Source organism: Salvelinus fontinalis, chromosome 27, assembly GCF_029448725.1.
Source record: "Salvelinus fontinalis isolate EN_2023a chromosome 27, ASM2944872v1, whole genome shotgun sequence".
Taxonomy (NCBI): Eukaryota; Metazoa; Chordata; class Actinopteri; order Salmoniformes; family Salmonidae; genus Salvelinus; species Salvelinus fontinalis.
In genome coordinates this window covers 29,318,453-29,332,785 of record NC_074691.1, presented here as the reverse complement: position 1 = coordinate 29,332,785, position 14,333 = coordinate 29,318,453, and the positions used below count along the sequence as shown (strand labels likewise).

The following is a 14,333-nucleotide window of genomic DNA, read 5'->3' as shown; positions in this document are numbered from 1 at the left end:
TGTAGACCAATTTAGATTTCCGGTCTCTCCAAAAGAATGTGGTGATCAATGGTATCAAAGGCAGCACTAAGGCCTAGTAGCACGAGGACAGATGCAGAGCCTCGGTCTGACGCCATTAAAAGGTCATTTACCACCTTCACAAGTGCAGTCTCAGTGCTATGATGGGGTCTAACACCGGACTGAAGCATTTCGTATACATTGTTTGTCTTCAGGAAGGCAGTGAGTTGCTGCGCAACAGCTTTTTCAAACATTTTTGACAGGAATGGAAGATTCGATATAGGCCGATAGTTTTTTATCTTTTCTGGGTCAAGGTTTGGCTTTTTCAAGAGAGGCTTTATTACTGCCACTTTTAGTGAGTTTGGTACACATCCGGTGGATAGAGAGCCATTTATTATGTTCAACATAGGAGGGCCAAGCACATGAAGCAGGTCTTTCAGTAGTTTAGTTGGAATAGGATCCAGTATGCAGCTTGAAGGTTTAGAGGCCATGATTATTTTCATCATTGTGTCAAGAGATATAGTACTAAAACACTTAAGTGTCTCTCTTGATCCTAGGTCCTGGCAAAGTTGTGCAGACTCAGGACAGCTAAACTTTGGAGGAATACGCAGATTTAAAGAGGAGTCCGTAATTTGCTTTCTAATGATCATGATCTTTTCATGAATTTATTACTGCTAAAGTGAAAGCAATCCTCTCTTGGGGAATGCTGCTTTTTAGTTAGCTTTGCAACAGTATCAAAAAGAAGTTTTGGATTGTTCTTATTTTCCTCAATTAAGTTGGAAAAGTAGGATGATCTCACAGCAGTGAGGGCTCTTCGATATTGCACGGTACTGTCTTTCCAAGCTAGTCGGAAGACTTCCAGTTTGGTGTGGCGCCATTTCCTTTGCAATTTTCTAGAAGCTTGCTTCAGAGCTCGGGTATTTTCTGTATACCAGGGAGCTAGTTTCTTATGACAAATATTTTTAGTTTTTAGGGGTGCAACTGCATCTAGGGTATTGCGCAAGGTTAAATTGAGTTCCTCAGTTAGGTGGTTAACTGATTTTTGTCCTCTGACGTCCTTGGGTAGGCAGAGGGAGTCTGGAAGGGCATCAAGAAATCTTTGTGTTGTCTGAGAATTTATAGCACGACTTTTGATGCTCCTTGGTTGGGGTCTGAGCAGATTATTTGTTGCGATTGCAAACGTAATAAAATGGTGGTCCGATAGTCCAGGATTATGAGGAAAAACATTAAGATCCACAACATTTATTCCATGGGACAAAACTAGGTCCAGAGTATGACTGTGGCAGTGATTAGGTCCAGAGACATGTTGGACAAAACCCACTGAGTCGATGATGGCTCCAAAAGCCTTTTGGAGTGGGTCTGGGGACTTTTCCATATGAATATTAAAATCACCAAAAATTAGAATATCATCTGCTATGACTGCATTGTCCGATAGGAATTCAGGGAACTCAGTGAGGAACGATGTATATGGCCCAGGAGGCCTGTAAACAGTAGCTATAAAAAGTGAATGAGTAGGCTGCATAGATTTCATGACTAGAAGCTCAAAAGACGAAAACGTCATTTTCTTTTTTGTAAATTGAAATTTGCTATCGTAAATGTTAGCAACACCCCCGCCTTTGCGGGATGCACGGGGGATATGGTCACTAGTGTAACCAGGAGGTGAGGCCTCATTTAACACAGTAAATTCATCAGGCTTAAGCCATGTTTCAGTCAGGCCAATCACATCAAGATTATGATCAGTAATTAGTTCATTGACTATAACTGCCTTTGAAGTGAGGGATCTAACATTAAGTAGCCCTATTTTGAGATGTGAGGTATCACGATCTCTTTCAATAATGTCAGGAATGGAGGAGGTCTTTATCCTAGTGAGATTGCTAAGGCGAACACCGCCGTGTTTAGTTTTGCTCAACCTAGGTCGAGGCACAGACACGGTCTCAATGGGGATAGCTGAGCTGACTACACTGACTATGCTAGTGGCAGACTCCACTAAGCTGGCAGGTTGGCTAACAGCCTGCTGCCTGGCCTGCACCCTATTTCATTGTGGAGCTAGAGGAGTTAGAGCCCTGTCTATGTTGGTAGATAAGATGAGAGCACCCCTCCAGCTAGGATGGAGTCCGTCACTCCTCAGGAGGCCAGGCTTGGTCCTGTTTGTGGGTGAGTCCCAGAAAGAGGGCCAATTATCTACAAATTCTATCTTTTGGGAGGGGCAGAAAACAGTTTTCAACCAGCGACTGAGTTGTGAGACTCTGCTGTAGAGCTCGTCACTCCCCCTAACTGGGAGGGGGCCAGAGACAATTACTCGATGCCGACACATCTTTCTAGCTGATTCACACGCTGAAGCTATGTTGCGCTTGGTGACCTCTGACTGTTTCATCCTAACATCGTTGGTGCTGACGTGGATAACAATATCTCTATACTCTCTACACTCGCCAGTTTTAGCTTTAGCCAGCACCATCTTCAGATTAGCCTTAACGTCGGTAGCCCTGCCACCTGGTAAACAGTGTATGATCGCTGGGTGATTCGTTTTAAGTCTAATACTGCGGGTAATGGAGTCGCCAATGACTAGGGTTTTTAATTTGTCAGAGCTAATGGTGGGAAGCTTCGGCATCTCTGACCCCGTAACGGGAGGAGTAGAGACAAGAGAAGACTCGGCCTCAGACTCCGACTCGCTACTTAATGGGGAAAACCCGTTGAAAATTTCTGTCGGCTGAATGAGCGACACCAGTTGAGCATTCCTACAGCATTTCCCTCCAGAAGCCATGAGAAAGTTGTCCGGCTGCGGGGACTGTGCGGGGGGGATTTATACTACTATCTGTACTTACTGGTGGCACAGACACTGTTTCATCCTTTCCTACACTGAAATTACCCTTGCCTAACGATTGCGTCTGAAGCTGGGCTTGCAGCACAGCTATCCTCGCCATAAGGCGATATATAGCCTCACTATTGATATTTTAGTGCTGCTCTTTAAATATTTGTCACTTTTATTTCTTATTCTTATTTAATTTGTTTTGTATTTTATTTTGTTGGTATTTTTAAACTTCATTGTTGGTTATGGCTTGTAACTAAGCATTTCACTGTAAGGTCTACCTACACCTGTTGTATTTGGCGCATGTGACAAGTAAAATTTGATTTGACTTGATAGTTGTATCATGTAATGTTTTTGGAAAAACTTTTAGCTTATTACACTGAGAATATCTTGTCTTGCCACCATTGAGGATAGTTTCTCTTGTTGTTTCTGAGAAATATGTAATGCTATTCAGCTGCTTATACACACCGAAAAGAGCTTTGGCTAAATAACAAAACATTTAATGTTAGAGAAAGATGAATAAAACAAAAAGGGCTTGGAGTAGGAGTAGAATGTTATGAGCAGTAAACTGGTTAATTAGAGTAGCAGACCCTTGGGGAGTGAGGGGTGAGTCTGAGGGGAGAACAGAAGCTGGGGATGCTCCAGTCAGTCCCTGTGTGTGTTAGGGGAAAACTCTTCCTCAGTTGACTCTGAGTCAGCTCTTACACTCTTTTGGCAGCCGGGCCCCATTGTACTAGCAGAGAACATAGCTGCTTAGAGAGCGAGCAGTTGTACAGAGGGGGGGGGGGGGGGGGGGGGGGGATCTATGTGACTGTTGGATCTATGTGACTGTCTGACGGAGGTGGGCTCTCTACTGCAGGTGCCTCAGGATGAGTGGAGTGGATACCCGGAGGACGGAGACAAGGACGAGGAGATCCCATGTCGGCGGATGCGCAGCAGCAGCTACGTCAAAGCCATGGGAGAGGTAGACAATGACTCTGGTGGCGAATCTGATGGCAGCCCCAAGTCCTCACCCCAGAAGGCCATCCGACCCGATGCCCTCGTCCTCAAATCAGTTATGCAGAGGCCCCACATAGACCCCCAAAGGTAGGCCCATCTTAATGTCTCAACTAGAACTACTTGTGGTATTCAATAATGCGTTGTCACTAGATCGTTGTTGCAGTGTCTGTTTTAGCACACCCTCAGCCTCATAAGTCACTCCTGCTTGAGTCAATCCTCACCCATGAGGTATGAGGCTGAGGATGTTCTAAAATGGACACCGTACATGTCAGCCTGGTCTCATAGACTAGACATAATATACATTCTTAGAAGAAAAGGTGCTATCTATAACCTAAAAGGGTTCTTCAGCTGTCTCCATTGGAGAAATATTTGAAGAGCCCTTTTTGTTTTTAGGTAAATCCCTTTTGCGTACCATGTAGAGCCGTTTCTACAGAAGGTTATACCTGGAACCGAAAAGGGTTCTCCTATGGGGACAGCCGAAGAACCCCTTTGGAACCCTTTTTCCTAAGAGTGTAGTAAACGTAAATCCAGGACACTCAAATTAGTATGATATGCTACGTTTCGTATGGTTACATAAGACAGAAGGTTAGTTAAGGCAAAAATGAAAGTAGGGTAGATTGGTAGGCATATAACACAAATGTCTAGCAACCCGAAGGTTGCTACTTAGCATGTTAGCCAACCCTTCCCCTAACCATAACCCATTGACTTAACCCTTTAACCCTTTAACCTAAATCCTAACCCTTTAACCTAGCCTAACTAACATTTAGCCACCTAGCTAACCTTAGCATTAGCCACATCGCCACAACAAATTTGTAACATAACATATGAATTGTAATTCATAACATATCATATGAAATGGATGACGGACATCCACAAATGAATACATACCATACAAAACGTAATATATCATAATAGTTGGAGTGTCCTGGATTTACATTTACTATTGTTGCGTGTGTAATGCGTAGGCTAAGAATCGGGAAGCAAGTACAGGGAGTGAATTTAATAAATAACGGAACAAAACAAGAAACACAAGTAGCATACAGACGCGGGAAGGGAACCTATAGCCGGCTGAGGCGCGGGAAGGGAACCTGTAGCCGGCTGAGGCTCGAGAGCTTGACGAGCCAACCGAGGCATGGGAGCCTGACGAGCCAACCGAGGCTTGGGAACCTGTTGAGCCAGCTGAGGCACCCCCGGTTGCTCGGCAGCCGCACTTGGATCCGACAGTAAAACAAATCCCTGTTGCTTCCCCTTGGGGAGGCGTTATTCTGTAACGTGTAGGCTAAGAATCGAGAAGCAAGTACAGGGAGTGAATTTAATAAATAACGGAACATAGAACAAAAAATGAACCACGAGTAGTGTACAGACATGAAACACAGAAACAGAGTCAATATCGCCTGGGGAAAGAACCAAAGGGAGTGACAGATATAGGGGAGGAAATCAGGAAGGTGATGGAGTCCAGGTAAGTCTCATGAGGCGCAGGTGTACTTAACGATGGTGGCAGGTGTGCGTAATAATGAATAAACTGTTGATGTTGAGCGCCGGAGAGGGGGAGCGGGAGTAGACTGCTAATAACCTATCCACAGCTGCCCGACTATATATGTAATAAAGTTCAAATCTAAGGCCCGCTACAGTCAGAGACAGCAGACAGATTTTTGGACAGGGGGTGCAGGATTTAATTCTTTACACAATTCCTTTTTATACTTTTCGACATTTAGGTAGGCTATTTGTTAGGCAATTTGTCTATAATTAGATACATGCAGCTTCTGTTGCTCTAGAAGACTAATTAAAGCTTTTCTCACCAGAATAATGTCATAAATAGATAGAATGAATTATTCAATCTAGTTGACATTGTTAACGTTTTCCCTGTCATCTCTGCTTCTTTCGAGATGCAAAGATGTTTAGGGACCAGGGAGAAAATGCAATAACAAAACAAAGACTAGAACATTTTCAGTGCAAAATTTCCAAATAACATCAGTTTGACCGGTTGTCAAGAAATTCCCAACATGTTTCTGATCAGATTTCACTTTGGCTTGGATGCATATTTTATGTGGATGAAATACTATCGTTTTTCATGATGCTGTTAAAGATAGCACCTCTACAGATGGTGTCTAACTGTGCATTCGCGTTCTCTCAAGATGGTGGAAGAAAAAAATCATCTTTCTCCACCAAAAATTGGGCCGACACTTGGTGTATAATTTACTGCAAGAAAGGGTTCATTCTACAGGAGTTAAAATGAAGGCTATGTGAGAGGTTACAGACCTACAGTCAGTTTCCTGATTTCACTTTCCATTCAACCCATCTGAACATTAGGCTACAGTTCCCTTGACATGCCATAGGCCTATTTGAAATCCCCGTCTTGTGACTGTCGAATTTGTCCAGCGCTTCACAATCATCACACATAACGTAGCATAACGTAGCCGGCACTGCTATCATCCTCTTTTACCACTTCAACAAATCTTCCCAAATGTTACTTTTCTGGCCCTCCCTTCTCTCTATTTTCAACTCTCCATTTTGTAGCCTTTCTCTTATTGAATTAAATTCGAACATATTATTTTTTGACTCCATGGATCGACATTAAATTTCTAATGGTGTGTAGGCTATTTGGCGCGCATACAGTTAGGCCCTAAGCTTAGGCTTACACACTAATGCAGAATAGCCTAAAAATAATGTAGCCTATAGATATAAATTGCACAAGAATAATACATTTATGGATTTTTTTACGGTATTGTTTTCTCTTTATTCAACCCGCCCACCGCCACCAGCCCTTCATCCACACAACATTTCATGATCATAAACCTGTGGATATAACCGCAGGGTCTGCGAGTTATGAGTCAAACTGTGCATCTGTAACGTCTACTTCTGAGTCCAGGTTGTACGTGTCATTCCCAGGATAAGTTTCAAAGAAACGAATGTAGTGTGTGATATTAATATGCTGCTATACTCTACAGACAAGGCAGCATTTTTTATGAATATGCCTCATGACATTAAATTCGTAATTACACAGCATTACTTACACGCTTTTGGTAAACATTTGGCTGCATTACTGAAATTGAAATAACTGTGCTGAAAAGCTTGATTTTGACATTAGATAGGATGGCAGGGTTTAAAATTATATTTTTGCCCAGATAGCCAATGTGGCTCATGGATTACCGTAAATAATGTAGAAGCTCTGACCTTCATCTTGACTGGATTTTGACCCTCTTTGAAAACCCTAAACACAGCACCCGCCTTTTTGACACGCCATTTCAAAACCTTAACCATAGCTCCTGGCTTTTTGCAAACTGTTTTTCATCTAGTCGGTTCAGAGATTCAACCGGCAACCTTTCGGTTACTGGCCCAATGCTCATAATTGCTAGGCTACCTGCCGTTATGGCTAGGTTACCTGTTATGTCTGTTTTATGTCTTTGTGACCTCTCTATGTAGTGGGATTTTCTGGGGAACATGCATGATTTAGCCATGTCACTCAATGTTGCTGGGCAACAGAGGAAGAATAGCGCCTATGTTACGATTGGCTGTGACATGTTCCTATCGTACCCCAATGCCTCTTCAGCCTGTATTAATGCATGTCTAAGAGCTCTGCTACATTTGTTTGGTCAATTGGTTTGTAGCCACTTCACTGCTTTGTGCCCCTGTCCTTGTGTTTGGATTGTTCTCTGTTTACTATTGGAGCCCAGTTCTCCTCATGAGCTCAGATATTAAAGTCGTATTTTAGCTAGTGAGTGTCAGACAGATGCAGGGATTATATCTGACCTTTATCAACTGCTATTTCAATATTTGCTTACCGAGGCAATGTACCTCATGTTATCACAGCACTGTTGACAAGGCAGTGGTAAGTCTGTCACTTCTCTCAAATGTCACAGTCAAATGACTAGGTACAGTATTAAGCATGAACAGGATATTCATTGGCTGACAATCAAATCTCATGTAGTTCTTTGAATGTCTTCATATAGGTGAAATTGTCTTTCATTCTAACTTGAGCTGTCTCACTCCACAAATAAAGAGCCTGTTTGCTCTCATTCCCCCTCTTGATAGGCAACACTCCATAGATTCAAAGATAAATGAGCTTTAGGTAAACTATAAAAAGCAGGACAGTGGTACAGAGTGATTTTGTAGTACACAAAATGAAATGAATGGACAGAGAAAGAAAAGGACACCATCAAAAATATTGTACACCTAGATGTGTAGCATGGCATGGGATCTTGGAAGAAGTAATGATGGTTACAATAACGATTATTATACCAGAAGATGCAGAATATTCTGAATGACAAAGTCCAAATGATTCTCTCGGTATGAATAAAAGGGCTTGGAGACAAACTAAAAAAACCTCTACTGATTTTACCATTATGCACCTCTTGGTATTAGTGCAACATTTTCTATACCTTATTGTACTGTTGACTGCATCAGAGCAGAATATCTTCCAATCCTGATTCTGACCCAGATGATCCATCGCCCACTGAGATGTATCTTATAGTTATTCTAGACTAGCTTTGCAAAACTTTCTTTCAGAACAGAACGGATGCTTGTGTTCTGGAGGTCTGCACGCACGCACGCACACACACACACACACACACACACGCACGCACGCACGCACGCACGCACGCACGCACGCACGCACGCACGCACACACACACACACACAGGGAGATACCTGGGGAGGTGCACTGCATGTATCAGTCCTGTATGCTACTCAGGGCTCAGACTCCCTATCCTTTTGTTACCCACAGCTTAATCATCATCTCACTGGGATTCTACTCATGAAATGCTTTGAAAGGCTGGTCATGGCTCTCATCAACACCATCATCCCAGAAACCCTGGACCCACTCCAATTCGCATACCGCCCCAACAAATCCACATATGACGCAATCTGTATTGCACTCCACACTGCCCTCTCCCACCTGAATAAGAGGAATACCTATGTGAGAATGTTGTTCATTGACTATAGCTCAGCCTTCAATGCCATAGTGCCCTCCAAACTCATCACTAAGCTAAGGACCCTGGGACTGAACACATCCATCTGCAACTGGATCCTAGACTCCTTGACGGGCCGCCCCAGGTGGTGAGGGTAGGCAACAAGACATTTGCCACGCTGATCGCTCAACACGGGGACCCCTCAGGGGTGCGTGCTTAGTCCCTTCCTGTACTCTCTGTTCACCCACGACTGCTTGGTTGCGCAACTCCAACACCAGCGTGTTCCAAGCACGACTCCAACACCATCATTAACTTGCTGATGACACAACAGTGGTAGGCCTGATCACTGACAACAATGATACAGCTTATAGGGAGGTCAGAGACCTGGCAGAGTGGTGCAAGGACAACAACCTCTCCCTAAACGTGAGCAAGAAAGGAGATGATTGTGGACTACAGAAAAAGGAGGATTGAACATGCCCAATTTACATCGACGGGGCTTTAGTGGAGCAGGTCGAGAGTTTCAAGTTCCTTGGTGTCCACATCACCAACAAATTATCATGGTCCAAACACACCAAGAAAGTTGTGAAGAGGGCACAACAACAACTTTTCTCCCTCAGGAGACTGAAAAGATTTGGCATGGGTCCCCAGATCCTCAAAAAGTTCTACAGCTGCACCATTGAGAGCATCCTGACCGGTTGCATCACTGCCTGGCATGGCTACTGCTCGGCATCCGACAGTGAGGCGCTACAGAGGGTAGCGCGTACGGCCCAATACATCACTGGGGCCAAGCTTCCTGCCATCCAGGACCTACAGTTGAAGTCGGAAGTTTACATGGACTTAGATTGGAGTCATTAAAACTCGTTTTTCAACCACTCCACAAATTTCTTGTGAACAAACGATAGTTTTGGCAAGTCGCTTAGGACATCTACTTTGTGCATGACACACAAAAAAATTCCAACCATTGTTTACAGACAGATTATTTCACTTACAATTCACTATCACAATTCCAGTGGGTCAGAAGTTTACATACACTAAATTGACTGTGCCTTTAAACAGCTTGGAAAATTCCAGAAAATTATGTCATGGCTTTAGAAGTTTCTGATAGGCTAATTGACATCATTTGAGTCAATTGAAGGTATACCTGTGGATGTATTTCAAGGCCTACCTTTAAAATCAGTGCCTCTTTGCTTGACATCATGGAAAATCAAAAGAAATCAGCCAAGACCTCAGAAAAAAAATTGTAGACCTCCACAAGTCTGGTTCATCCTTGGGAGCAATTTCCATATGCCTGAAGGTACCACGTTCATCTGGAAAAACAATAGTATGTCCTATATCGACATAACCTGAAAGGCCACTCAGCAAGGAAGAAGCCACTGCTCCAAAACCGCCATAAAAAAAGCCAGACTACAGTTTGCAACTGCAAATGGGGACAAAGATTGTACTTTTTGGAGAAATGTCCTCTGGTCTGTTGAAACAAAAATTGAACTGTTTGGCCATAATGACCATCATTATGTTTGGAAGAAAAAGGGGGATGCTTGCAAGCTGAAGAACACCATCCTAACCGTGAAGCACTGGGGTGGCAGCATCATGTTGTGGGGGTGCTTTGCTGCAGGAGGAACTGGTGCGCTTTACAAAATAGATGGCATCATTAAAAAGGAAAATTATGTGGATATTTTGAAGCAACATCTCAAGACATTAATCAGGAAGTTAAAGCTTGGTCGCAAATGGGTCTTCCAAATGGACAATGACCCCAAGCATACTTCCAAAGTTGTGGCAAAATGGCTTGAGGAGAACAAAGTCAAGGTATTGGAGTGGCCATCACAAAGCCCTGACCTCAATCTTATAGAAAATTTGTGGGCAGAACTGTTAAAGTGTGTGCAAGCAAGGAAGTCTACAAACCTGACTCAGTTACACCAGCTCTGTCAGGAGGAATGGGCCAAAATTCACCCAACGTATTGTGGGAAGCTTGTGGAAGGCTACCCGAAACGTTTGACCCAAGTTAAACAATTTCAAAGGCAATGCTACCAAATACTAATTGAGTGTATGTAAACTTCTGACCCACTGGAAATGTGATGAAAGAAATAAAAGCTGAAATAAATCATTCTCTCTGATATTATTCTGATATTTCACATTCTTAAAATAAAGTGGTGATCCTAACTGACCTAAGACAGGAAATTTTTACTAGGATTAAATGTCAGGAATTGTGAAAAGCTGAGTTTAAATGTATTTGGCTAAGGTGTATGTAAACTTCCAACTTCAACTGTATATGCTAGGCAGTGTCAGAGAAAGCCCTAAAAATTGTCAAGGCTCTAGTCACCCAAGTCATAGACTGTTCTCTCTGCTTCCACACGGCAAGCGACACGTCTCGGTCCAAAAGTCTCCTTAACAGCTTCTACCCCCAAGCCATAAGAATGCTGAACAATTAATCAAATGGCCACCCAGACTATTTACATAGTCGGTGACTGAGGTGGTATACTCCTCAATGCCATTGGATGAATCAATCAATCAATCAATTTTATTTTATATAGCCCTTCGTACATCAGATAATATCTCGAAGTGCTGTACAGAAACCCAGCCTAAAACCCCAAACAGCTAGAATGCAGGTGTAGAAGCACGGTGGCTAGGAAAAACTCCCTAGAAAGGCCAAAACCTAGGAAGAAACCTAGAGAGGAACCAGGCTATGAGGGGTGGCCAGTCCTCTTCTGGCTGTGCCGGGTGGAGATTATAACAGAACTATGCCAAGATGTTCAAAAATGTTCATAAGTGACAAGCATGGTCAAATAATAATCATGAATAATTTTCAGTTGGCTTTTCATAGCTGATAATTAAGAGTTGAAAAACAACAGGTCTGGGACAGGTGGCGGTTCCATAACCGCAGGCAGAACAGCTGAAACTGGAATAGCAGCAAGGCCAGGCGGACTGGGGACAGCAAGGAGTCACCACGGGCGGCAGTCCCGATGCATGGTCCTAGGGCCCAGGTCCTCCGAGAGAAAGAAAGAGAGAAGGAGAAAATTAGAGAGAGCCAAGATTTTCAAAATGTTCATAAATGACAAGCATGGTCAAATAATAATCAGGAATAAATCTCAGTTGGCTTTTCATAGCCGATCATTAAGAGTTGAAAACAGCAGGTCTGGGACAGGTAGGGGTTCCACAACCGCAGGCAGAAGAGTTGAAACTGGAATAGCAGCAAGGCCAGGCGGACTGGGGGCAGCAAGGAGTCACCACGGCCGGTAGTCCCGACGTATGGTCCTAGGGCTCAGGTCCTCCGAGAGAAAGAGAGGAGAAAATTAGAGAGAGCCAAGATTTTCAAAATGTTCATAAATGACAAGCATGGTCAAATAATAATCAGGAATAAATCTCAGTTGGCTTTTCATAGCCGATCATTAAGAGTTGAAAACAGCAGGTCTGGGACAGGTAGGGGTTTCGTAACCGCAGGCAGAAACAGTTGAAACTGGAATAACAGCAAGGCCGGGCGGACTGGGGACAGCAAGGTGTCAGCATGCCCGGTAGTCCTGACGTATGGTCCTAGGGCTCAGGTTCTCAGAGAGAAAGAGAGAACGAGAGAATTAGAGAGAGCATACTTAAATTCACACAGGACACTGGATAAGACAGGAGAAGTATTCCAGGTATAACCAACAGACCCTAGCCCCCCGACACATAAACTACTGCAGCATAAATACTGGAGGCTGAGACAGGAGCGGTCAGGAGACACTGTGGCCCCATCCGAAGAAACCCCCGGACAGGGCCAAACAGGAAGGATATAACCCCACCCACTCTGCCAAAGCACAGCCCCCACACCACTAGAGGGATATCCTCAACCACCAACTTACAATCCTGAGACAAGGCCGAGTATAGCCCACAAAGGTCTCCATCACAGCACAACCAAGGGGGGGGCGCCAACCCAGACAGGAAGTTCACGTCAGTAACTCAACCCACTCAAGTGACGCACCCCTCCTAGGGACGGCATGAAAGAGCACCAGCAAGCCAGTGACTCAGCCCCAGTAACAGGGTTAGAGGCAGAGAATCCCAGTGGAGAGAGGGGAACCGGCCCTGGAGAGACAGCAAGGGCGGTTCGTTGCTCCAGAGCCTTTCCGTTCACCTTCACACTCCTGGGCCAGACTACACTCAATCATATGACCTACTGAAGAGATAAGTCTTCAGTAAAGACTTAAAGGTTGAGACTGAGTCTGCGTCTCTCACATGGGTAGGCAGACTGTTCCATAAAAATGGAGATCTATAGGAGAAAGCCCTGCCTCCAGCTGTTTGCTTAGAAATTTTAGGGACAATTAGGAGGCCTGCGTCTTGTGACCGTAGCGTACGTGTAGGTATGTACGGCAGGACCAACTCGGAAAGATAGGTAGGAGCAAGCCCATGTAATGCTTTAAAGGTTAACAGTAAAACCTTGAAATCAGCCCTTGCCTTAACGGGAAGCCAGTGTAGGGAAGCTAGCACTGGAGTAATATGATCAAATTTCTTGGTTCTAGTCAGGATTCTAGCAGCCGTATTTAGCACTAACTGAAGTTTATTTAGTGCTTTATCCGGGTAGCCGGAAAGTAGAGCATTGCAGTAGTCTAACCTAGAAGTAACAGAATCCCGGAACATATTCCAGTCTGTGCTAGCAATACAGCCCTGTAGCGTAGCATCCGCATCATCTGACTACTTCTATATTGAGCGAGTGACTGGTACTTCCTGCTTTAGTTTTTGCTTGTAAGCAGGAATCGGGAGGATATAATTATGGTCAGATTTGCCAAATGGAGGGTGAGGGAGAGCTTTGTACGTGTCTCTGTGTGTGGAGTAAAGGTGGTCTAGAGTTTGTTTTCCTCTGGTTGCACATGTGACATGCTGGAAGAAATGAGACGAAACGGATTTAAGTTTGCCGGATTTAAGTTTGTCCCCGGCCACTAGGAGCGCTGCTTCTGGATGATCATCATGTTTAATTTTATTTCTTTATTTTACCCCCTTTTTCCCCCCAATTTTGTAGGTTAGGAGTCCGTAAAACTGCAGCCATCCCCTCCAGCACCATTATAGTGTACAAGCCATAAGACTGCTAAATTCAGTAGTTAACCAAATAGCTACCCGGACTATCAGCATTGACCCCCCCCCCCCCCCCCCCCCCCCCCTTTGCACAAACTCTCTTATGACTCATCAAATACTATAAGCTACTGCTTATTATCTATCCTGTTGCTTAGTTACCTTACCTATATGTACTGTACATATCTACTTCAATTACCTCGTACCCCTGCACATCAGTACTGGTACCCATGTAGCTCAGTTGGTAGAGCATGTCTCTTGCAACACCAGGGTTGTGGGTTTGATTCTCATGGGGGACCAGTATAAAATATATGCACTCACTACTGTAAGTCACACTGGATAAGAGTGTCTGCTCAATTACATTTTTTTTGTATATACTGTATATATAGCCAAGTTATCATTACTCATTGTGTGTTTATTCCTTGTGTTATCTTTCTATTATTTAAACAAATATTCTCTCTGCATTGTTGGGAAGGGCCCGTAAATTAGCATTTCACTGTTATTCTACACCTGTTGTTTACGCATGTTACAAATAACATTTGAATTGCTGATATTGTTGTACTATTGGGAGCTATAGGTGAGTTGACAAACTG

General features: G+C 43.8%; 1 protein-coding gene across 4 annotated transcripts in view; it reads left to right on the top strand.

Annotated features, from left to right (window-relative positions):
* LOC129825406 (disks large-associated protein 2-like) overlaps window positions 1-14,333 on the top strand; it is a 183,097-nt gene that overhangs the window by 125,528 nt on the left and 43,236 nt on the right. For all 4 annotated transcript variants that reach the window (XM_055885494.1, XM_055885497.1, XM_055885495.1 and 1 more), the window contains one exon: window positions 3,663-3,889. In XM_055885494.1, the coding sequence (XP_055741469.1) occupies window positions 3,663-3,889 (227 nt within the window). The remainder of the gene's footprint in view (window positions 1-3,662; window positions 3,890-14,333) is intronic.